The 24480-nt window shown below is 41.4% G+C and overlaps 1 protein-coding gene across 4 annotated transcripts in view; it reads left to right on the forward strand.

Annotated features, from left to right (window-relative positions):
- The first annotated feature begins 3396 nt into the window (after nt 1-3396).
- Nucleotides 3397-24480, forward strand: part of GK5 (glycerol kinase 5) — a 180352-nt gene continuing 159268 nt past the window's right edge. The window contains exon 1 of one of the 4 annotated variants that reach the window (XM_084872468.1): nt 3397-3689. In XM_084872468.1, coding sequence (XP_084728594.1) covers nt 3531-3689 — 159 coding nt within the window. In that variant the 5' untranslated portion in view covers nt 3397-3530. The remainder of the gene's footprint in view (nt 3690-24480) is intronic. The other 3 variants (XM_084872472.1, XM_084872471.1, XM_084872470.1) reach the window with 3 other exon arrangements.

Consider the following 24480-nt stretch of genomic DNA (forward strand, 5'->3'; position numbering starts at 1 on the left):
CTGACCTAGCTGCCAGCTCCTGACTGCAGGGCTCCATTCATGGCTGTCCAAGTTGTCCTCCTTGGTCACCTCCCCATTTGTTCCCATTTGCCCACCTTTAGATCCTTTCATGCATGGGTCTCTCAGATGTGCCTCTATTCAGCAGGAAATCCTTTATTGAGTTAAAATTGATTAACTTATTAAAGCTTTAGGAGAAGAGCCCAAGAGATCTCTTATGTCACCATTCCTCTCAGATTGGTAAACCTTTAATCATGACTCATCAAGAAAGAGAGAGAGAGAGAGAGAGAGAGAGAGAGAGAGAGAGAGAGAGAGAAAGAGAGGACCCAAATAAATGAAATCAGAAATGAAAAAGAAGTGACAAATAATACATAAAAAATACCAAGGATTGTAAGAAAACACACCATTACATGCCAATAATTGATCAATTTGGAGGAAATGGTGACATTCCTAGAAACATAGTATGTTTCAAGACTGAATCAAGAAGAAACAGTATCTAAACAGATTGATTACTACTAATGAAATTGAATCAGCAATAAAAAAGTTCCCATCAGACAAATGTTTTGGACCATTCAGCTTCACAGGTGAATTTTACCATATAGTCAAAGAATAATAAACATCTATCCTTCTCAAACTATTTCTAAAAATTGAAGAAAAGAAAAGGCTCTCAATCTCATTTTATGAGGTCTGCATTACCCTGATTGCAAAATCAGACAAAGAAGAAAAGGATCTGCCAGTATCTCTAATGAACATAGATGCAAAAAATCCTCAACAAAATACCAGCAAACCAAATTTAATAATACATTAAAAAGACCATACACCATGATCAAGTGGTATTTATCCTAGGGATGCAAGATTGGTACATGATATACCACAGAAACAAAATAAAGGATAAAAATCACATGATCATATTGATAGATGCATAAAAAGTGTTTGACAAATTTCAGCATCCATTTATGATAAAAACTCTCAGCAAAATGGGTACAGAGGGAACACAACTCAACATAATAAAGGCCAACATGACAAACTCACTGCCAACATACTCAAGAATGAAAAGCTAAAAGTGTTCTTTTTTAAATCAGGAATAAGACATGGGTGTCTGCTTTCACCACTTCTATTTAACATAGTATTGGAAGTCCTGCCCACAGCAATAAGACAAGAAAAAGAATAAAAGGCATGCAAATTGAAAGAAGGAAGTAAAACTGTCATTGTAGATGATGGGATACTATATATACACGGAACCTTAAAAAATTCCCTCCAAATTATTAGAATTAATAAATGAATGCAGTAAAGTAGCAGAATATAAAACTGGTATTCTAAACCAGTTGCATTTTATACACAAAAACCATACTATCAGAAAGGAAATTAATTAAACAATCCCATATATAATTGCATAAAAATAGATAGGAATACATTTACCCAAGGAGGTACAAGACCTGTATTTGGAAAATATAAGGCAATGAAGAACAACATTGAATGGGAAGAATTAACATTGTTAAAAATTTCCATACTACCCAAAGCAACTTACAAATTAAATGCAATCTCTATCAAAATATCAATGATAGTTTTCACATAACTAAAATATATAATCCTAAAATTTATATAAAATGGCAAAAAACCTCATTAGCCAAAGCAACCTTAGGAAAGAAGAACAAAGTTGGAGGTATCATGATTCCTGATATAAGACTACACTACAAGGCTATAATGATGAAAACATCATGATAAAACAGACACATACATTAATAAAACAAAATAGTCTAGGAATAGTCCCATACCTACAAACAGTGCGTGGGGATGACATTCTCTGAGTATGCCTTTTTCTAAAGTTCTCATTCTTAGAAACATGTTAATATTTTATACACTAAAAATAAATCAATAAGCCTAGGGGGATAACCTAAAGTGGAATGCAAGCCAAAAATAAAAACAAACAAAAACACCTGAAAGATATTTCAAGTGAATAATGCAACCACACAGAAAGCAGGAATGGGGGGTGTGGAGGTTGGATTAATTCACATAATTTTTTACTGTCTGACCTCAGGCTTAGCAAATTTTGACCTCTAGATAGTAGACATCTTTTTTCATACAGACATGGGTTAACAATCATAAAATTAATTAATTTATATCCTAAATTTGATTGAATGTGTAAGTACATATGGATGATGGAAACAAGGTCTCAGAGAAGGATGTTATTGTACAAGTACAGAAAAAGGGAAAGATGAAATGAATCCTGAGGAATAGGTATAAACTTGTGGTTTTACAATAGATAGATGGATGGCTACATAGATAAATGTAGAAGTGGATAGATATGTACGATAGGACTTAGAGCAATGCTAATCCAGTAGCAATTAGCATATGTATCACAGATTTAAAAAAAACATGTTTTATAGATATTTTAGAGAGAGAGGGAAGAGTAAAATATCAATGAGAGAGAAACATTGATGGATTGCTTCCTGCCAGGCTGGTTGTGGGGGGAGGGCAGTTGGGGGTGACCAGGCTGGCCGGGGGGCAGTTGGGGGCAACTAGGCCAGCAGGAGGGGCAATTTGGGGTGACCATAGGAGCAAGGGGGGCAGTTAGGGTTGATCAGTCAGGCAAGCAAGTTAGGAGCCAGTGGTCCCAGATTGTAAGAGGGATGTCTGACTGCCAGTTCAGGCTCTAAACTGGCAATTGGACATCCCTCCAGGGGTCCCCGAATTGGAGAGGGTGCAGGCTGAGCTGAAGAGGACACCCCCACACCCACCTCCCTGCATGAATTTTGTGTACCAGGCCTCTAGTTAATTATAAAAGGAATTATAGTACAATGAAAATATCTGGTGGACACTACCTAAACCAAGTAACCAATACATCACATGGGATCAATATATACCACAGAACTCCTAATATGTAGCAAGAAGCAAGGCTGGAACTAGGATGAAGCAAGCTAGGCACCTAGGGTTCACCTTCATATTACTTTCATTAAGCTGAGAATGATTCCCTCCTTACATTTTGTGTATGAGGTACCTCCTTTAACTCAACCTGGTGGCATGTGAAATCTTTATCAGATCTGGGGAGAGAAGTCTTGGGGGTAAACTCTCAGTTTATTAATACGTACGGCCGAATTTTATATTTCTTTTCAGATCACTTTGTCTTAATTGAGATTCATAAAACATAACTAGGGTTAAGAGAAATGCAGGCACTACCTCAAGGATCTTAAGAGGGAGATCCTTAAAATTAAGGGCCGGGTTAAGGCTAAAAGCGGTTGGCCTTTGGAGAACCCGGCTGTGGGTGGTAGGACCCCGGGCTCCACCTCGTTCCTGCTCACCTGCACGCACTCGGCGTCCACAGAGCCGCCTCCCAGAGCACGCACCCCGAAAAGCTCCCAGCGCCGCCTGACGTCACGGCGTCGGGGCGGGGCCAGGGGCAGGGCCGGGCCGCCTCCGGGAGCGCGGAGGGGGCGGGCCGGGCGGCGGCCTCTGGGGCGCGCTGGGTCTCTGCGGCGCCGGTGTTTGTAAGGCGCCCGCTGAGCAAGCGGCTGAGGCGGAGGCAGGCGGTCGGGATGCCTGGGCGGCCCACCGTCCCGGAGCAGGGGCGCCCGGAGCGGATCGCGCCGCACCCGCACACAGGCTTCGTGCTGGGGCTGGACGTGGGCAGCTCGGTGATCCGCTGCCACGTCTATGACCGCGCAGGGCGGGTCCGTGGCTCCAGCGCCCAGAAGGTGACGGGGAGTGGGCGTCGGGCCGTGGTCAGGGCAGCGAAGGCGAGCGGGCGGGCGCGTTTTTCCTGCCGTCGGGCGGCCACCTGCAGCCCGGCCCTCGGTCCCGCGGCGCGCGGGGCGGGCTTTGCACCCCGGGGTAGGCTGAACCCGCGCACCCTTCCTGGCCCGGGAGGCCAGAGCCGCGGCGTTGGCGCCCGGCGCCTCGCCCCGCTCGCAGGTCCTGGCACCTGGGCGTTCGCCGCTCCCGCCTTACCTGGTGGGACTGCAGGGGCTGGCACTGGTAGGGCCGCTGCAGTCTCCGTAGAGGGGAGCTTTGTCACTGGGTTTTTCCTGCACTTCCTTGATAATATTGCAGCCTCATCTTCGTTAATATTTTAAATTTTCAAATCTTGATAGAATTTAACTTTATTGTTCGTTCTAACTTGTCTTCATTAACTACTTCTCAAAGTGCTGGTTCCTCACATGACCATCTGATTTCCATGGATATGGGAGGTATTGGACAACTTTTGAAGGTTGTTTTGTCATTACTTTTCTCGTTTCTGTTTTTGAGAGTTCATAAAAATAATCTTTCCGGTTTGAGAAACCTACCAAGTCATTAGTTGTCAGTAAATCCTTAGTAAAGCAGCCAACAGACAGGTACTCCTTTGTTCTTATTTCAATGAAGAGCAGATTTCTACACTATTACCAGCTTACGGAAAATAACGTTGATTGGATTTGATGTTCTTATTTACTCGTCTTTCCAATACCAACATCTTTTTATGTTAGCAGAGTTAGGACAGGAACCATCAATCACCATCCTATCAGCATTGGACTCCCCATTTGCTCGGTTTCCACCCTTCTAACCCTGTTAGACCTGTTTTTCATCCACAGCTGTTGCCTAGGAGCAAGTCTAGCCAAATGACTACTACAATACTTTGGGCACTTGTTTTGAAGAAACAGCGATTTCCGTTCTGGTTTGGGGACTAGGACAGTGAGTTGGGGTGACAGCAACTCCTTGGTCCCTTCGCTGGCTACGGGTGCAGAACACTGGGCACCCACCCACCTATTCCAGGCCTATACCAACCAGAAAGGATAGATGAAAGGCGGGCAGTGCCTTTCAGTAACTGCTCCATATCTTCGTATAAGCCTCACAGTGATACTTTCAACACAATCTCCCTTGAAATTCTAGACACAGAGTACTTTGTTTTAAGCAATGATTTTTTAAAAAAGAAATTGAAGTATTTGGAACCAAAGGGAGACAGAAATTGCTAGGAGATACAAAGTTTCACAGTTGCTATATTATTTGGGGCAAATCATTAGGTTTGTTTTTTTTTAGAAATAAGGGAAGAATCTTAAAGGATGAATCATGATTGCTGTGGATAGCAGGAGACTAGAATGGTTTGCTCAGACTCTAAACGGGGGAAGGTATCTGGAAAGATATGTGAGTAAATAAACATAAAAAAGTCCCTACCTCAAAGGAGAAAGCACTGTCTTAGAGTTAATAGCAACACCTCTCAAACTGTAGTAGGATTTTACAACTGTGTTTCTTAAAGTGTGGTTCTTACACTGCTGGGTTGAGATAAAGAAACTAAGATTTAGAAAAGTGTGTAACAATTTTGCAGACTAATTTTATGATTATTGACCTTAATAAAACATTTGAGATTTTATTTTATATGTATTTTTTCTAGAAAGTTGTTTTGTATCTTTGAAGATTTTAAAAAATTAATTACAGTTGACATTCAATATTATATTAGTTTCAGATATACAACTAATGGTTAGACATTTATAAAACAACAAAGTGATTACCTTGATAAGTCTAGTACTCACCTGACACCATAGATAGTTATTAAAGTATTATTGACTATATTCCCAATGCTGTACTTTATATCCCCATGACTATTTTGTAACTGCCAATTTGTACTTCTTAATCCCTTCACCTCTTTCATCAGTTCTCTATATCAATGAGTTTGTTTCTATTAGTTCATTTATTTTGTTTTTTAGATTCCACATGTAGGTAAAATCATATGGTATTTGTCTTTCTCTTCTGTCTGACTTATTTCACTTGGCATAAAACCCTCCATGCTGTCACAAATGGTAAGAGATTGTTTTTTTTATGGCTGAGTAATATTCCATTGCATATATGTAATACAGCTTTTTTACCTATTTGTCTATTGATGTGCACTTGGGTTGCTTCCATATCTTGGTTGTTGTAAACAATGCTGCAATGAACATAGGAATTAATATATATTTTCAAATTAATGTTTTGGATTTTTTTGTATAAATATTCAGAAGTGGGATTGTTGGGTCTTATGATAGTTCTATTTTTAATTTTTTGGCTATTGCTCCATCTTGTTTTCCATCGTGCTTGCACAAATTTGCAGTCTCCATATCCTTGCCAACACTGGTTGTTGATTTCTTGATGATAGCCCTTATTACAGGTGTGGGATGATATCTCATTATGGTTTTATTTATTTATTTATTTTAAAAATATATTTTATTGAGTTTTTACAGAGAGGAAGAGAGAGGCATAGAGAGTTAGAAACATCAATCAGCTGCCTCCTGCACACCCCCTACTGGGGATGTGCCCGCAACCAAGTTAAATGCCCTTGACCGGAATCAAACCTGGGACTTTGCAGTTCGCAGGATGATGCTCTATCCACTGAGCCAAACTGGTTTTGGCTCTCATTGTGGTTTTAATTTGTATTTCTCTGATGATTAGTGGCGTTAAGCATTTTTAAAAATATCTCTTAAATATGTCTCTTTGAAGAATTGTCTATTCAGGTTCTCTGCCAAATTTTTAATGGGATTATTTTTCTCTTTGGTATTAAGTTATATGAGTTCCTTATATATTTTGGATGTTAACTCCTATTATTGTCAAATAATCTTCTCTCATTTAGTAAGTTCTTATTTTGTTGATAATTTCCTTCCTTGTGTAAAGACTCTTTAGTTTGTTGTAGTTCCATTTATTTAATTTTCATTTTGTTTCCCTTTCCTGAGGAAACATATTAAAAAAATATTACTGAGAAAAATGTCAGAGTTTATTGCGTATAGTTTCTTCTAGGAGTTTATGTTTTCAGTTCTTACATTTAAGTCTTTAGTCCATTTTGAGTTATTCTTGTATATGCTGTAAGAAAGTGGTGTAGTTTCAGTATTTTGAATGCATTTGTACAATATTCTTAACACCATTTATTGAAGAGACTGTCTTTATCCCATTATATATTCTTTTTTAAAAAAATATATTTTATTGATTTTTTACAGAGAGGAAGGGAGAGAGATAGAGAGCTAGAAACGTCGATGAGAGAGAAACATCGACCAGCTGTGTCTTGCACACCCCCTACCGGGGATGTGCCCGCAACCAAGGTACATGCCCTTGACCGGAATCGAACGCGGGACCCTTCAGTCCGCAGACCGACGCTCTGCCACTGAGCCAAACCGGTTTCGGCCCAATGTATATTCTTGTCTCATTTTTCATACATTAATTTACTATATAGTCCTGAATTTATATCTGGGCTATTTATTCTGTTCCATTAACCTATGTGTCTGTTTTTATGCCAGTACTATGCTGTTTTGATAACTATAGCCTTATAATATAGTTTGATATCAGGTAGCATGATATCTTCAATTTTGTTCTTTCTCAAGATTGTTTTGGCTATTTAAGGTTTTTACAGCTCCATATAAACTTTAGGATTTGTTTCAGATCTATGAAAACTGCCATTGCTATTTTGATAGGAATTGTGTTGAATCTATAGGTTACTTTGGGTTGTGTGGACATTTTAATTATATTCTTCTTATCCAAGAACATGATATATGCTTCCACTTATTTGTCTTTTTCTCAATTTCTTTCTTCAGTGTCTTACTATTTTCCAAGTACAGGTCTGTTACCTCCAGGTTTAGATATATTTCTATGTATTTTATTTAGGGTATGATGGTAAATTGGTTTTCTTAGTTTTTCTCTTTTTGATAGTTCATTATCTATGTATATAAAACCCTAATATGCAAATAGACCAAATGGTGGAACAACTGAACAACCAAAGAACCGAACAACCTTTTGCTCTGACGTGTGCTGACCACCAGGGGGCACTCATGGAACATGGCAGGACTTGGCAGCTGGTTATAAGGATGGAACATGGTGGGCATCAGTTGCAGCGGGATGGTGGGGCAAGTGAGCAGGGCTCTAGACCAAGGTGGGGAGCTGGTTGCTGTCATGGGGGCGAGCCTCTGGTGGTTACTGGAAATTCTTTGCTCCCATGTGCCACGGTCTGGCTGGATGCTCATACCTGCTGTCGGTGCCCGCACCTGCTGCTCGGTGCTGCTCACCCTGGAGCTGCTGCTCACACCCACTGCTGGCACCGGCCACGATTGCTCAGCACTGTCAGTGGGTGCAAGCAGTGGCTGCCAGCTCCAAACACCCCTCAGGGCTTCTGCACCTCCTCCTGCTCCTGAGGGGCGATTGGGGCCAGCAGTTGCCTCTTGCACTTGCTGCCGGCTATGGCCCCACTCACACCTGCAGCCAGCACTGGAGCCACCGCTTGAACCTGCTACTGGTGCCGGTCCTAATCACTCTGCGTTGTCAGCAGGTGCGAGCAGGGCTGGTGCCATCAGCGTGTGGGAGCAGTGGCGGCTGGAGTGGGGCTGCCAGCAGACAAGGCTGTGGCAGGAGGGGCCCGGTGGGGGTGTGGAGGATAGGCCATAGCCTCACAGTTCCTTTCAAGGTGCATGAGTTCGTGCATTCAGCCCCTATCTGGTGTATAAAAATGCAATCAATTTCTGAATATTTGTTTTGTATCCAGCTGTTTTACTGAATTCATTAACTAGTTCTAATAATTTTTTTAGGTTTCTGTATTGTATCATGTTATCTGCAAATAATGACAGTTTTACTTCTTCCTTTCCAATTTGGATGCTTTTTATTTCTTTTTCTTATCTTATTACTATGGCTAGGGCTTCTAATACTATATTTAATAGAAGTAACATCTTTGTCTTGTTTCTGATCTTAAGAAGAACGATTTTAGTTTTTCACTATTGGGTAGGTGGTTAGGTTTTGCCATATATGGCCTTTATTATGTTGAGGTGTGTTTCTCCTGTCCCCACTTTTTTTTTAGAATTTTTATTATACATGGATGATGGCTTTATCAAATGCTTTTCTACATCTGTTGATATGATGAATGAATTTTACCCTCCATTTTGTTTATGTGGTATATCATGTTAAGTGACTCATGGATAATGAACCAGCCTTGCATCCTAGGAACAAATCCCACTTGATCATAGTGTATGATTTTTTAAAAGTATTGCTGAATCTGACTTGCTAATATTTTGTTGAGGATTTTTGAATTTGTACTCATCAGTGATATTGATCTATAATTTTCTTTTTTATGTGTAATTTTCATTTAGTTTTGCATCAAGGCAATGCTGGCCTCATAAAATGATCCTGTCTCTTCAGATTTTTGAAATAGTTTGTGTAAAATTCACATGTGAAGCCATTCAGTCCAGAATTTTTATTTTTTGGGAGTTAATTGTTAATTCATTTTCATTAGTAATTATCATTAGTAGGCACGTTCAGATTTTCTGGTTCTTCTTTCTTTTTTTGTTAATCTTTACCAAGGGTATTTTTTCCATTGATTTTTTTAGAGAGAGTGGAAGGGAGGGGGAGAGACAGAGAGAGAGAAACATTGATGTGAGAGAGACATAAGGATTGGTTACTCCCCACACATGCCCAAACCAGGGCCTGGGATTGAACCTGCTACTGAGGTATGTGCACTTGACAGGAATCGGACCCTGGATCCTTCAGTGCTCTATCCACTGAGCAAAACTGGCTAAGGCTGCTGGTTCTTCTTGGATCAGTCTTAGAAAATTAGATGTTTCTAGGAATTTATCCAAAAATTTCAGATTGTCTAGTATGTTGGCATATAATTGTAGCATTTTCTTATAATTCTTTGTATTTCTGTGATGTCAGTTGTTACTTTGGCTCTTTTGTTTCTGATTTTATTTGGGTCCTCTCTCTTTGTTTCTTGAGGAGTCAAGCTAAAGCTGCATCAAGCTTGTTTATCTTGTCAGAGAACCAGCTCTTGGTTTCATTGATCTTTTGTACTGTGTGTGTGTGTGTGTGTTTTGTTTGTTTGTTTTAGTTTCTATGTCATTTATTTCACTCTGATCTTTATTATTTTATTGCTTGTATGTATTCTGTGTTTTTTTGTTGTTGTTTTTTTTTGTTGTTGTTGTTGTTCTTTTTAGGTGTTGGGTTAAATTGTTTATTAGATATCCTATATAATAAAAGCATAATATCCAAATCGACAGAATGGTGGAACAACAGGTTGGTAGGGGTTGGGCTGGCGAGCAGGTGGGGCCAGGCCAGCCAAGGCATGTGCCAGCAGGCAAAGGGAGGATATGAGGGAGGGGGAGGTGGCAGCGACCAGTGGCGATGGTGGGGTGATTGGGAGGGGGCAGGGCCGGCCACACAGCAGCTGGTGCTATCCCCTGATCAGCACACCCGGTCACCTCCCGAAGAGGGAGGGAGGCTAGTGGCAATGGCAGGGAGATGGGGGATGGGGCTAGCTGCTCCCCGGCCAGTGCTGTCCCGTGATTGGCCTTCTCAGTCACCTCCCACAAAGGGAGGCCCCTAATGGGGCAAAGGGGGGCGTAGGTGGCCACTCACTGCTGGCACTGTCCTCTGACCAGCCTACTGGTCCCCACGGAGAGCAGGCCTAAGCTGACATCCCCTGAGGACTCCTGGACTGCGAGAGGGTGCAGGCCAGGCTCATACCCCAAGTGCATGGATTTTCATGCACTGGGCCTCTACATTTAATAATATTTTGCTTCTTGAGGTATGTCTGTCATGCTATGAACTATCTTCCTTCTCAGGACTGCTTTCACTGTGTCACATAGATTTTGGTTTGTTGTATGTTCATTTTCATTTGTTTCCAGGTAATTTTTTTATTTTGTCCTTGATTTCATTGCTAACCCATTCATTGTTCAATAACATACTATTTAGCCTCCATTGTGTTTGAATGATTTTGAGTGTTTTTATTACAGTTGATTTCTAGTTTCATGCATTGTGATTCAAGAAGATGCTTGATATATTTCAATCTTCTTGAATTTGTTAAGACTTATTTTATGTACTAATATGTGGTCTATCTTTGAGAATGTTCCATGTGTACTTGAGATGGATGTATACTAGGTGTACTGGTTAATAATGGTGGATTTTGTAATCAAAGAAAACACGATAATTTCAAGAGAAACATCAAAAGTGCTTTATTCAAAGTAATGTTCATCACTAACTACACATTTCCCCATCTTTCAGGTAATTTGTGGATACCATCCCAATAGAACTTTTCTTATTTTGAGGCAAACCATTCAGAGACCCAATTTTTCATTTCTTTGTATGTTTTGAAGTGCTGCTCAGAAAGTGCATGTGCTGTCAATCAGAACAAGTGGTAACCTGAAGGAGCAAGGTCTGGTGAATACGGCGGGTGGGTTAATACTTCCCAGGCAAGATCTTTTAATGTGTTTTTAACTGATTTTGAAGTGTGTGATGGTGCATTATCATGAAGCAAAATTACTTTGCCTTGTCTTCTGGAACATTCTGGCCATGTTACGATCAAGGCATGGTTCAAACTGATTATTGTTGTTGATAATAATCAGTATTAATGGTTTCACCTGGTTTTAGAAGTTCATAATAGACCATACCTTCCTGATCCCACCAAATGCAGAGCATTGTCTTCTTTCCAAAGTGATTTGGCCTTGCAGTCGATGTTGATGGTTGACCTGGATCAACCCATGATTTTGTGCCTTTGGGATTCTCAAAATAAATCTACTTTTCATCGCCAGTCACAATTCAGTGCAAAAAAAGACTTTTGTGCCATTGAAACATTTTACTGATGACTTTTTGGCTTTTGTTCAGTTGATATGGCACCCATTTTCCTTCCTTTAAAATCTTCCCCATTCCTTGTAAATTATCGGAAACTGTTTGCTGCGCAATGTTTAATCTTTTTGCAATTTGTTTTTGAGTTTGACATGCATCTTCATCCAATACTTTTAATTGTTGGTCTTCAAATGTTTTCGGTTGACCTAGAAATTCCTTGTCTTTCATACTGAAATCATCGTTTTTAAAGCGTTTAAACCAGCATTCACAAGTATCTTGAGATCGAGCATGTTCACCATAAGCTTCCCGAAGTATACAATAACTTTCAGCAGCACTTTTTTTTCAAAATAAAATGATGAATTAAAACTTCCAGCAAATGCTCTTTTTTTGGCACGAAATTCAACATTTTTAAGTGAAAAAATATGACGTTAACACCTTCAGCAAATATACCATATGAGGTTTTGAAGCTTGTTGTCAATACGACAAAATAGCATACATATCAAATCACACATATATCAACATATGTGTAAATCCATCTGATCTAATGTGTCATTTAAGCTCATTTTTTTTTTAGTCTGGAATATCTATCCAGTGATGTCAATGGGATATTAAAGTTCCCTTACTATTACAGCATTGCTGTCTATCTCTCCCTTAAAGTCCATCAGGAGTTTTTAAAAAAACATAGTTAGGTACTCCTATATTGGGTGCGTGCCAGGGTTATGTTGTCTTTTTGGATTGATCCCTTTATGTTGTCCTTCTTTGTCTCTTGTTATGGCCTTTGTTTTGAAGTCTATTATGTCAGATAGGGATATTGCTACCCCAGTTTTTTTTTTTGTTGTTGTTGTTTTCTCATTTGCATGGAATATTTTTTTCCATCCCTTCACTTTGAGCTCGTGTCATTTTTTTTTTTTTTTCCCTGAGGTGGATCTCTTGTAGACAGAATATATATGGGCCATATTTGCTTATTCATTCAGCTACCCTATATGTCTTTTTATTAGATAATTTAATCCTTTTATGTTAAAGGTTATTATTGATAGGTAGTTATTTATTGCCATTTTTATTCTTTATTAACCTTGGCATTTTAATTGAGATGTGGCTTGGTGTAAGCCTCTTTGATTCCTTTTGTTTGGGACTCTTTATGTTTGCTGGACATATTTATCTATTTCCTTTGTCAGGTTAGGGAAATTATAAATCATTATTTCTTTAACTAGCTTTTCAATTTTTTGCTCACTCTCTTCTCCTTTTGGTACCCTTATGATGTGAGTGTTGTGACAACACTCACATCATAAGTCCCAGAAGTCCATTAAGTACCGTCATTAAAAATTTTTTTCTTTTTACTGTTTTGATTGGTTGTTTTTGCTAACCTGTCTTCCAAATCGCTGATTGGATACTCTGCTTCTTTTAAGCTGATGTTGAACCCATCTAATATATGTGATAGATTAAATAGAGAAGGTAGACTGGAGACCGGGATGGCAGGACACAGGCTTTATTGGAGGGAAGAGTACCCCTGCTGGCTGCTTCCACGGAGAGGAGCGGAAGAGAGCCAGTGAGCACCTTTAAGGATAGAGGGTGGGGCTTAGGGCACTCAGCACACGCTGATTGATTAGGGACCTAGGGACTTAGGAATGGGGGCTTAGGGTTTTTGGCAGGTGATTGGTGGTTCAGAGCTCAGGAATGTCTGGCTGCAGGTGGGGTTTACATCTGTCCATCAACTGAAGGAAGGGAGGATCTATCATTCCAGGCTTCTGGTAATATTTTTTAAAAAATTGAGTGTCCGGGCAAGGTCAGGGGGCGAAGGTCAGTCTTTCGTAGCTACTTCCAGCTGTGAGGGGGCGTCATCTTTTAGGGGCGTCTACCCGGGGTCTCAAAGATTCTGGTGTTCGGTTCTGAATTCAGTGCCAGATAGATCTTTTCCACCTTCTGGTTGGCGAATGCCTGCATTCTGTTTTGCAAAAGACTAGTGAAACAATGCATGGGACATGGGCCAAAGAGCAAAATTAAGAGTATAAATACCAGTGGGCCTAATAGTGGGAAGAGCCATGGAGTACGTGAGCAAAAAGCAGGTAGCGTTTTTCCGTGCTGGTCGAGGGGTTCAGCAGCATGATTTCTCCAAGAGAATGGTCGGTGACAAGAGCGATCCTGTTGAGTCACTTGGGAGGTAAAAGCTGGTCCTGAGGCTGCCACGGCATCACTTGTCTGGTTTTGCTGCTTTTCTGGGCCTGGAGCTGAAAGACAACCTGGGGGATAAGATTCTTGGTGAGGTAAAAAGGTGGGGCTCTTTGGTGTAGCCCGGATTCCAGTTAGGACCATGGGCAGAAGGTCCAGCCAGGAGCTGTAAATTTCTAGAGAGAGAGTTTAGTTAGATGGTCTTTAAGAAAGCCGTTGCTCTTCTGGATCTTACCCGATGAATGTGGGTGGTAGGGTATGTGCAGTTTCCAGGAGATGCCAGGGATTATGTGTGTTATCAAGGTCTCAGCACAACCTCAGCAGTTTGCTTGCAGGTAGGGAAGGCCTCTGTATACCCTGTCAGGGTGTCTACATGGTGATAGATATTTGGTCTTGTGTGGAGGCATATGGTGAAGTCTACCTGCCAGTCCTGTCCTGGGAAGTGTTCCCTTCATTTGATGGGTAGGAAAGTTGGGGTGCATTCCTCCCTGGAGTGAGGCAGCTGCACACGTGGAGCAGGAAGAGCAGATACTCATGACTACCTCTCGTAGTGTGGGAGAGGTGAAGAGGGATGAAGGCCATTTCCAGGGTCCGCTCGAGTGTTACAATCGAGTAGGAGGTTTTCCAACGTTCCTGGGGGTCTAGAAACAAACTTCCATCCACAAACAGAGTTAAATCAGGATTAGAGAGAGGAACCTGAGAGTCCTGCCCAAGGTTGAGTGAGGGCCTCTGATGACCTCGGGGCAGGAGTGCTTTGCTGCAGTTTGGGTGGAGGCAGCAGGAAGGAGAGTGGCTGAGTTCAGGGCTGGGGACTGGGTTAGGGAGACATCAGGACTCTCAAGGAACAGGAGATGGAGTTCCTGCATGCGAGAGGGGGCAAGGAGAGATCAGGATCGGTGTGACAGAAGATCCTGTGGTCTATGGGTGGATAAGACCTTTAAGGGTTGCTGGAGGCAGATCTTCTGGGCCTCCTTGATGAGAACAGCAGCTGCAGCCAGAGCCCAGAGGCAGGGCTGCAGACCCCAAACTGTGGGATCAAGCTGTCTGGACAGGTAGGCTATGGGGGTGAAGGCTGGCCCTAGGGGCTGGGTGAGGACCCCATGGCTATTCCCTGTCTTCCATCAGTAAGTAGTTGGAAAGGCTTAGAGATGTGTGGGAGAGAGAGAGAGAGAGAGAGAGAGAGAGAGAGAGAGAGAGAGAGAGAGAGAGAGAGAGAGAGAGAGAGAGAGAGAAAGAGAGAGAAAGAGACAGGGACCAGAGGGGTGTCCTGGAGTTAGAGAAAGCTTGGCGAACGAGGGAAGGTGAGGAGACCTGGTATAAGGGCTTAGCTAGGAGAAAAAAATTTGGGATCCAATGATGGAGAAATCCTACCAGTGGAGGTCAGCTGTATGACTCTGAGACGTGTAGTGCTGGGTTCTAACAAGCATTCTTGGAGGTCTCTGGGTAAGGCTTGGCCAAACAGGTGACTGTCTCTGAACCCCTGGGGCAGGATTGTCCAGGTGAGTGGGAGACAGATCTGGAGCTGAAAGATAACTGAGATCTAGATGTTATGTTTAGGGGGAAAAGAGTAGGGGTCTTAATTGCCTCACTAGTGATATGAAAGGGGAGAATAGGTTACCGTTGGAAGTAGGTTCTTGTTTTTCCAGTTTTGCCCCTTGCTGGGCATCCACATGTTTCTTGTAGTTCCTGAGACAGGGTTTCAAAGTAGTTAGAGCAGTAGTTACTGGGACAGGTAAAGACTGATTTATTGAGGCTGCATCTACGTTGGGTGAGAGATGAGTGTACAGGTTCCTGTCCAGCTGATGGGGAGACAGATGTATGAGTTTTCCCCACAGAGGAAGAAAAATCCCTGATGATGGAGACAAGCTGATGGGTATAAGGAGAAGAGGTAGATGAAAGGGTATGAGATTCCTTTTTCTAGTTCCGCACTCCAAGCTGAGAGAGTAGTTACCATGACGCTACCAGTAAGAGGTGACAGATGAGTGATTAAGACTGTGTTGCAGTAAAAGTGGGAGGGAAAGGGGAAGGAAAGGAGTAGTGAAAGCCAGGGACCTGGAGGGTTCAATAAGAGGTTAGAGACTGTGAATAGTCTGGTTTAGCTTAAGAAGTGTCCAGCAACCTTGTCCTGTCAGGCTTGGGGACTGAAGCCTCACTTTCTGACTTAGAAAAGGGGCAGGATGCGGGGGAGGGAGCAGGCTCCGCCCTATCCTTAAAGGTGTTTGTAAGCCCCTAGCTTGCTCTCTTTCGCACCTCTCCGTGGAAGCAGCTGGCAGGGGTACCCTTCCCTCCAATAAAGCCTGTCTATCCATCAATTGAGGGAAGGGAGGATCTATCAATATGCTTCATTTAAATTATTGCATTCATTTCTGACTGGTTCACTTATATGGTTTCTGTGTCTGTGTAAGGTCTGACTGAGTTAATCTATTCTTCTCCTAAATTCATTGAGCATCCTTTTAAACACTGTTTTGAAGTATCTGATAGATTTTTTTTTTTTTGAGTTCTTGAATATTTATTGAGAACCTGCTATACACTAGGTAAAATAATAGGAACAAATTCTCTAGAGTTACTTTGAACTCTTTCAGCAATACCTAAGTCCTCACCATAAAAAAATCCATTCACTATTTGGATGTACAGTTTTCTCTAACGTATTCTGAAATATTTCATAATGTTGTATACCAAGATATACTCCAAAGACTATCTGAAAGACTAGAGGACCTTCCTCAAACACCATGTGCGTCTGTAGCTGCAAACCTCACATATCAACTCTGGTCACCCAATTTTAAAATCAGACTTGTTAGTGACATGTCTGGGTTTGTAAAGAAAATTATGGTAAATTAAATTCATAAATATTCTAGGATAATGGAAGAAATTCCAATATTGATTTATAGGGCTGCCACTCAGATGCGTGCGAGAGATAAACACTGCAACACTTGAGATTTTTTTGTTCATTGTGACACTTGAGAATTTGTGTGTTATGGTTTTCACGCCTAAAATGGTAAACATGGTGTGCATTCTACATTATTTTTTTCACAGATTTTGTCTTTGGAGCATCAACAAAATTTAGTGTTTTCGAGGCTTTTTGTGTTGACAGTTTATTTTTATTTCATGCTTGCTTTTGTTGATATTTCTGTAGAATAGAAATTTTTTTATTATTTTATTATTGAGTTTATCATTGTAATTTATTATACTGTACAAATAAAATTCAATCCCCATAAATGGCATCAGATGAAGAAATAATCAAAACAAGTACCTCACAAGAAGAAGATGACATCCTTTATTCAACTACTGAGTCATATGATTTTTAAAATTAAATTAAAAATAACATGGCATGTGTGGATGGTTTCCATTTTGGATATGTGGCAGTTGACTGGTTAGGAATGTCCGTAGCTTGTTCCAAGATCAGCTGCTTGTGAGGAGTAACCCATGAAAGCAGTTAGAGTTGGTGTATAATTTGGGTGGGTGGGGTCTCAGGGAATCACCAGGGTGGGGCAAACTGTTAGCCAAGTTGATGGAAACTGATTTGGCATCTGCCGGTGCCTATAGGCTAGGCAGTGGGAGGGCTCACAAAGGAACAGTGGTACCTACCAGCACTTTTATCTGACACGGAGCTACTCCTCTAGTCCTTACCTTAAAGCTAGACAATTCAGTTCATCCCTATATATTCCTGATGCTTTTTGAGCTGCTGTCTCTTCCCGGAGCTTAGGGCAAGTGTTTGATAGTGAGTCTGTGCTTGGGCTATTTAAGAGGACGAGAGTCTACTGCAACCCTTGTCTGATCCAAATGGAATCTCCATTGATTTTCACAACCAAATGTTGTGGGGACTCCAGTTCCTAGAACTGGTGTCCTGGTGTGGGGCTGGGACCCCTTGTTTTTCAGGGGTGTATATCCTGAAGAACAGCTGATATATCCATCCCGATTTTAAACTGCCACACCATAGAAAAGACTAGCTTCTTTCTTAGTTTCTCTACCTCCTATCAGTCTGAACATGGCTTCTTTCTATCCTTAGTTATAGTTCTGTTCAACTAGTCTTCAGGTAGTTCTCAAGGGTAGTAGTTCTTTAATTTAGTTTTATACTTTTGTTATGGTTATGGTAATGGGAGAAAGTGAGCACATTTACCTACTCTGATATCTTGATCAAATATTTATTGTTGCTCAAAACTGTTAGAATACAATGGATTGGAAATTAGAAAGAAAGAACACAGACAACAACTGGTCCCTCAGACAATTTGAGTTATTATGGAAAGAGGGTCTTGTTAACCTACATTGCTGCTTAGCATTTGGTTTATTACATCATGATTACAGAATAAATGATTGAATTGCATTTGATCAAATTAATTCGAAATTCCATTTGCTTAAGTGGGACATTGATTAGACATAGAACTTGTGTTTATTTTCTTAATTAAAATTGCACCTCTGCTAAAACTGTGATGGAAAGCATCCTATATAATAAAGAAGTAATATGCAAATTGACCATTATGCCCTCATAAGATGGCAGCCTATGGGCAGGGCCGGCTGCTCCCCACATCTGCCCTTGAAGTCCCCTCAGTGCTACCTAGGGCCTTGGGTTCTCCTGCACCCCCACTGACTGAGGCTCAGTCAAACAGGACTGGCTGAGGCGCAGGCAAACCTCAGATGGCGGTTGCCCAACTCAGGTAACCAGGGCCAGTCGAGGCTTGCACTGCCAGTAGTGACAGCAACAGAGGTGTGATGGGGGTGTTGATCACTGTTTTTTTTTTTTTTTTTTTTTTTAATTATGCAATTCTTTTTTTTTTTTTTAAATATATTTTTATTGATTTTTTACAGAGAGGAAGGGAGAGAGATAGAGAACTAGAAACGTCGATGAGAGAGAAACATCGACCAGCTGCCTCTTGCACACCCCCTACCGGGGATGTGCCCGCAACCAATGTACATGCCCTTGACTGGAATCGAACCCGGGACCTTTCAGTCCGCAGACCGACGCTCTACCACTGAGCCAAACCGGCTTTGGCTGGGTTGCCTCCTGCCCCTGAGGGCTCCCAGACTGTGAAAGGGGGCAGGCTGGGCTGAGGGGACTCTCCGTCCCTTCCCCCCCCCCCCCCCCCCATTTCCAGTGCATGAATTTTCATGCACCAGGCCTGCAATATATAATAAAACCCCCCAAATTCTTACTATGGTATTTGATTTATATTGCCAAATAAAGTCTTTTTTTTTTTTTTTTTTTTTTTTTTTTTTTTAGAGAGAGAGAGAGAGAGAGAGAGAGAGAGAGAGAGAAAGAACTGGAAAAAAAAAATCACCATTTAGAGACAGGAACAAAATAGGCTGTGTTGGTCTTTTACTTAAAATTGAAATCACAAAAAATGAACACTTATATTAGCAGGCTAGTAGTAAGCCTCTGAGAATACTTCAGTTTTGTTTCTTTTGGCACTCACTTTTTAATAGCAGAGGTACATTTGTAGTCTTTTTTCTATAATTTGTATTTAGAAAAACTTTTCATGATTTCTGGCCAATATGGTAGAGTAGGTAAATATGGTACTCACCTCCTCCCACAACCACATTAAAATTACAACTAAACAACAGAACAACCAGCTGAAATTAAGCTGAATGGAAGACCTATTACTAAGAAATCCCATCAAGACAGGTAGGAGCGATAGAAACATGGGATGGACTGGTCCCACACCCACATCATATATAATAAAAAGGTAATATGCAAATAGACCATCACTAACACACAAGATGGCCACCCCCATGTGGTCAGAGATGGCCGCCCGCATGTGGACACAAGATAGCCAGCAGGGTAGGGCAGTTGTGGATGATCAGGTCAGCAGGGGAGGGCAGTTGGGGGTGACAAGGCCAGCAGCGGAGGGCAGGTAGGGGCGACCAGGCCTACAGGGGAGGACAGTTAGGGTTGATCAGGCCTGCAGGGAGGGCAGTTGAGGACCAGGCCTGCAAGGGAGGACAGTTTGGGGCAATCAGGCCTGCAGGGGATGGCAGTTGGGGGGCAGAACCAGGCCTGTAGGAGAGGGCAGTTGGGGGTGACCAGACCTGCAGGGGAGGACAGTTAAGGGCATTTGGGCCGGCAGGGGAGGGTAGTTGGGGTGATTTGGCCAGCAGGGAAAGGCAGTTAGGGGTGATCAGGCCTGCAGGGGAGGGCAGTTAGTGGCAATCAGGCCAGCAGGAGAGGGCAGTTGGGGGTGACCAGGCCTGCAGAAGAGGGCATTTAGAGGTGACCAGGCCAGCAAGGGAGGGAAGTTGGGGATGAATGGGCTGGCAGGGGAGGACAGTTAGGGGTGACCAGGCCAGCAGGGGAAGGCAGTTAGGGGCAGCGAGGCCTGCAGGGGAGGACAGTTAGAGGCAACCAGGCCAGCAAGTGAGGGCAGTTAGGGGTGACAACCTGTAAGAAAGGGCAGTTCAAAGAGACCAGGCCTGCAGGGGAGGGCAGTTAGGGGCAATCGAGCTGGCAAGGGAGCAGTTAGTTGTCAGGGGAATGGTTCAGGCTGGCAGGGGAATGGTTAGGGGGTGATCAGGCTGGCAGGCAGAAGTGGTTAGGTTTAATCAGGCAGGCAGGCAGGCGAGTGATTGGGAGACAGCAGTCCTGGATTGTGAGAGGAGTCCCAGATTGGAGATGGTGCAGGCTGGGATGAATTTTGTGTGTTGGGTCTCTAGTATGGCAGATAAAAATCCGGAGGGATATCTCAGCTGTGGTGGTACCCTCTTGAGGAGTAATAGGTTTAAGCCTCACACCGGGCCCCAGCCCAGGATTACAGTGCTGTGAAGAGAAGTCACCATAATTTCTGGTTATAAAAACCAACAAGGGTTAAGGCTGAGATACACTTGAGGCTGCTGGAGTCCCAGGCCTTTCCTCTTAAAGGGCCCACACACAGACTAACTGGGACTCCTTCTGTGCTCCAATATGGGGGCAGTAGCTTGAAAGGTACCAGAGATATATGGGAAGGAACTTAATCATTCTATATCAGGGAGAGAGCTGGGGGCAGGACAGCTTTCTCTCAGAAGGGCTGGCATAAGCCATTGTACCTTGTCTGAGATCTCCCACAGAGGTGTCAGGCAGACACCATATCTGAGACTTCACCAACTTGGATCACACTATTTGCCCTATCCTAACCTGTCTGAAGTGGCTTTTCCATAGGAATGTCATAATCTTGATTCATGCTTCAGAGTTTCCTAAAATGTCTCAAACAAGCAGCATCTGGCCGCACCGAGCTCTGTATTTCTTGCAAAGTCGCTCCAGACTTGACACCAGTAGCAGCTGCCCTTGGTTCACAGCGTGGCCTCATTGGGACACTTCCAAGCCTGACACAAGAAGCCATCTGCAGATCACTTTGCAGCTCATGATAGGTGACCCCTGGCAGAACACAGGCAGTGCCTGCACCTTCGCCTACATCTCCTTGGAGGTCCCAGAGCACCCAGTGGACAGCATCAGACCACGTTGAAGTACGACCACCCAGTCACCTCCACCAGTGACACACTCATGGGACAGTCTCAACAGGCAACAGAACCCTGCTGAAAGAAGTCCTGCTCTTTGAGTGGGTCCCTGCATAGCTAATTTTCCATAGTGGTTGGAGGTTGGTAATCAGTGGTCACAGCCAAACCTTGCAGCTGATTGACCTGGGGGTGTGTGTAAATCACTGCTATTGATTGTGCCAATAGCAATCAAGGCTCAACTATAAGAGGAGAGTATAGATAGCCCACAGAGCAGTGTACATTGAGCTTTGGTGGTCAGGGAGGCTGTGCCATGGGAACTTACAGTATGGCCACTCTACCAAGCATGGGAGAAGTAGCAGTTCTACCTAATATGTAGAACCAGACATAGGGAGGCTGCCAAAATGAGGAGACAAAGAAAAATGTCCCAAATGAAATAACAGAACAACACTAGGAAAATAAATCAAATATACTAGATACAGAGTTCAAAACACTGGTTATAGCCCTAAGTGGATAGAGCGTTGGTCTGTGGACCAAAGGGTCCTGGGTTTGATTCCAGTCAAGGGCACGTACCTTGTTTGCAGGCTTTTCCCTTTCCCTGGCCCTGGCCCTGGAGGCATTCAATTGATATGTTTCTCTCACACCAATGTTTCTCTCTCTCTTTCCCTCACTCATCCATTCTCTCTAAAAAGCAATGGAAAAATGTCCTTGGGTGGAGGACTAACAAAAAAGTAAAAAGAAAAAATTTTAAAATAACAACACTGGTTATAAGGATGCTCAATGAACTTAGTGAGAACCTCAACAGCATAAAAAAAACACCAGTCAGAAGTAAAGGATACACTAACTGAAAAGAATAACTTACAGGGAATCAACAATAAGTGATGAAGCTAAAATCAAATCAGTGATTTGGAATAGAAAGAAGCGGAAAACACAATCAGAAGAACAAAAAGAAAAAAATGCAAAAAAAAGATGATAGTGTAAGGAGGCTCTGAGACAACTTCAGAAGTACCAACATTTTTGTTATGGGGGTGTGGGAAGGAGAAGAGAGCAAGAAATTCGAAACCTATTTGAAAAAATGACAGACTTCCCTATCTTGGTGAAAGAAATAGACATACAAGTCTAGGAAGCACAGAGAGTTTCAAACAAGATGAAACCAAAGAGGTCCACACCAAAGGTTAAAGACACAACAAACCTTAAAAGCAGCAATAGAAAAATACTGTAATTACTTACAAGGGAGCCACCATAAGATTGTTGGCTGATTTCTCAACAGAAATTTTGCAGGCCAGAAGGGATTGGCAAGAAATATTCAAAGTGATGAAACGCAAGGACCTGCAACCAAGATTACTCTGCCTAGTAAAGCTACCCGTGTTTCCCTGAAAATAAGACATCCTCCGAAAATAAGACCTACTTACAGGTTTCCGTCTGAGTGAAATATAAGGCATCCCCCCAAAATAAGGCCCCCCCCGCCCTAGGCTAAACATGAGAGATTTGGTCCACTGATTCTGAAAGAAATGGAGTCACAAGAAATTCACCAGGAAATTCAGGAATTGGATTGTTATGATGATGTTCCAGAAGATGATGACATGATAGTCATTGAATAAATAAGTAAATTCTTGATACTGTAGCATTCACAGTTTGTCTGGTTTGTGTTGACAACTACCGTACTACTGTACCGTATACAGGTAATAAATTTCCTTTATTTTCATTTAATAATAAATGTGTACCGTATTCTTCTTCATGGAAAAATAAGACATCCCCTGAAAATAAGACCTAGCGCATCTTTGGGAGCAAAAATTATTATAAAACACTGTCTTATTTTCGGGGAAACGGTATCATTTAGAATCAAAGTTCTTTAGGTAAAGAACTTCCCAGACAATAAAAAGCTAAGGAGTTCATGCAATGTTAAAGGCTCTTCTTTAAGGAGAAGAAAAAAAAAAGATTAAATAATATGAACAATAAAATGGCAATAAGTACATACCTATCAACAATGGGATCTAAAAAAACAACAACAACAGAATTAATAAGCAGGACAGAAATAGACTAATAGTTACAGAAAATGTTTTGAAGGTTGCCAGATTGGAGGGGGGATTGAATTGATGGGTGAAAAGGTGAAGGGATTTCAAAGTACAAATTGGTTGTTATAGAATAGTCATGGGGATGTAAAATACAGCATAGGGAATGCAGTCAATAATACTCTTATATGATGTCAGATAGGTGTGAGATTTATTGGGATGATCACTTAATAAGTTATGTACACCTGAAATTAACAATAATTTATGTCAACTAATTAAAAATTCAAAAATGATTAAAATAAATTAACTTTTCATGGACTCTCACATGTTAGTGTTATATCCTAAAATAGTATTCAGAGTTGAAAATTTCACATGTGAATATTTGATGATTTTAGTTTTTTAAAATGGAGAAAGTTTACCATGTTCCCTTTTGGAACAGCATGCCATTATGAAGAAACTGATAGATAAAAATTTGCTTGAAAGAATAATGAAGTAAAATGTCAATATAACAGACTAATTCAGGCAAGGGGATGTCTGTTGAAACTGAAAGTCTGTTACATAATAAAGTATGTTTTCTGAATGCATATGTTAAATAATTGGCAAATTTATCTGTTTTTACTTATATACGTTTTACTTATACACATTTGTGTAATAAAAATTAAGTATGTATGAAAAGTTTAATTTCACAGAAAAGTTTTCTATATGCATTACTGTAATTTAATATTTATACTGAATAAGCCTAGTGAATGCCTGCATTTACCTGTCACCGAAAGTAAACATGAATATGGCTGGAATGTGACAAAGTCATACCATGCAACAACAGAACCAGTTAGCATACACTATTGCTGTGTGATTATGTGCTTATCATTTGCCAAACATTGTTTATGGGTGGTAACTCCTGTATTTAAATATGTAGACTCTAGTTGTAGATATGTAATATTTATTTAGTTTATGTCAGTAAAATTACTACAGGGTTTTTCCCCCCATCATATGGCTTGTTTGCTAAAATTTGCTAGAAATAACTGAATAATACAGAATAACCTATTAATTTGATTATAAACATATGTTGGTTAGAAGAATTTTAAAATTATCACGGTGTTAATTTTCACGTATGACATAGGCACCGAAAATTTTGTCTGTTAAATCTGAAGTCCATTAAGTTGAGTTCCACAAAATCGAGGGTTTACTGTACAGAAAGGCCACTCCAGAGAAAACAGTGGAATCACCAATACTGTGTTTCTTCTGTACACTCTTGGAAAAAAAAAAACCTGATTGTTTTTAATCAACAAAAGAAATTTTCTTCTTAGCTTTGATTATATTCTTTATATAATTTTAGATTGGTTTGATTTCACTCTTGTGACAT

This window comes from Pipistrellus hanaki (assembly GCF_964339955.1).
Source record: "Pipistrellus hanaki genome assembly, chromosome: 2".
Lineage (NCBI taxonomy): Eukaryota > Metazoa > Chordata > Mammalia > Chiroptera > Vespertilionidae > Pipistrellus > Pipistrellus hanaki.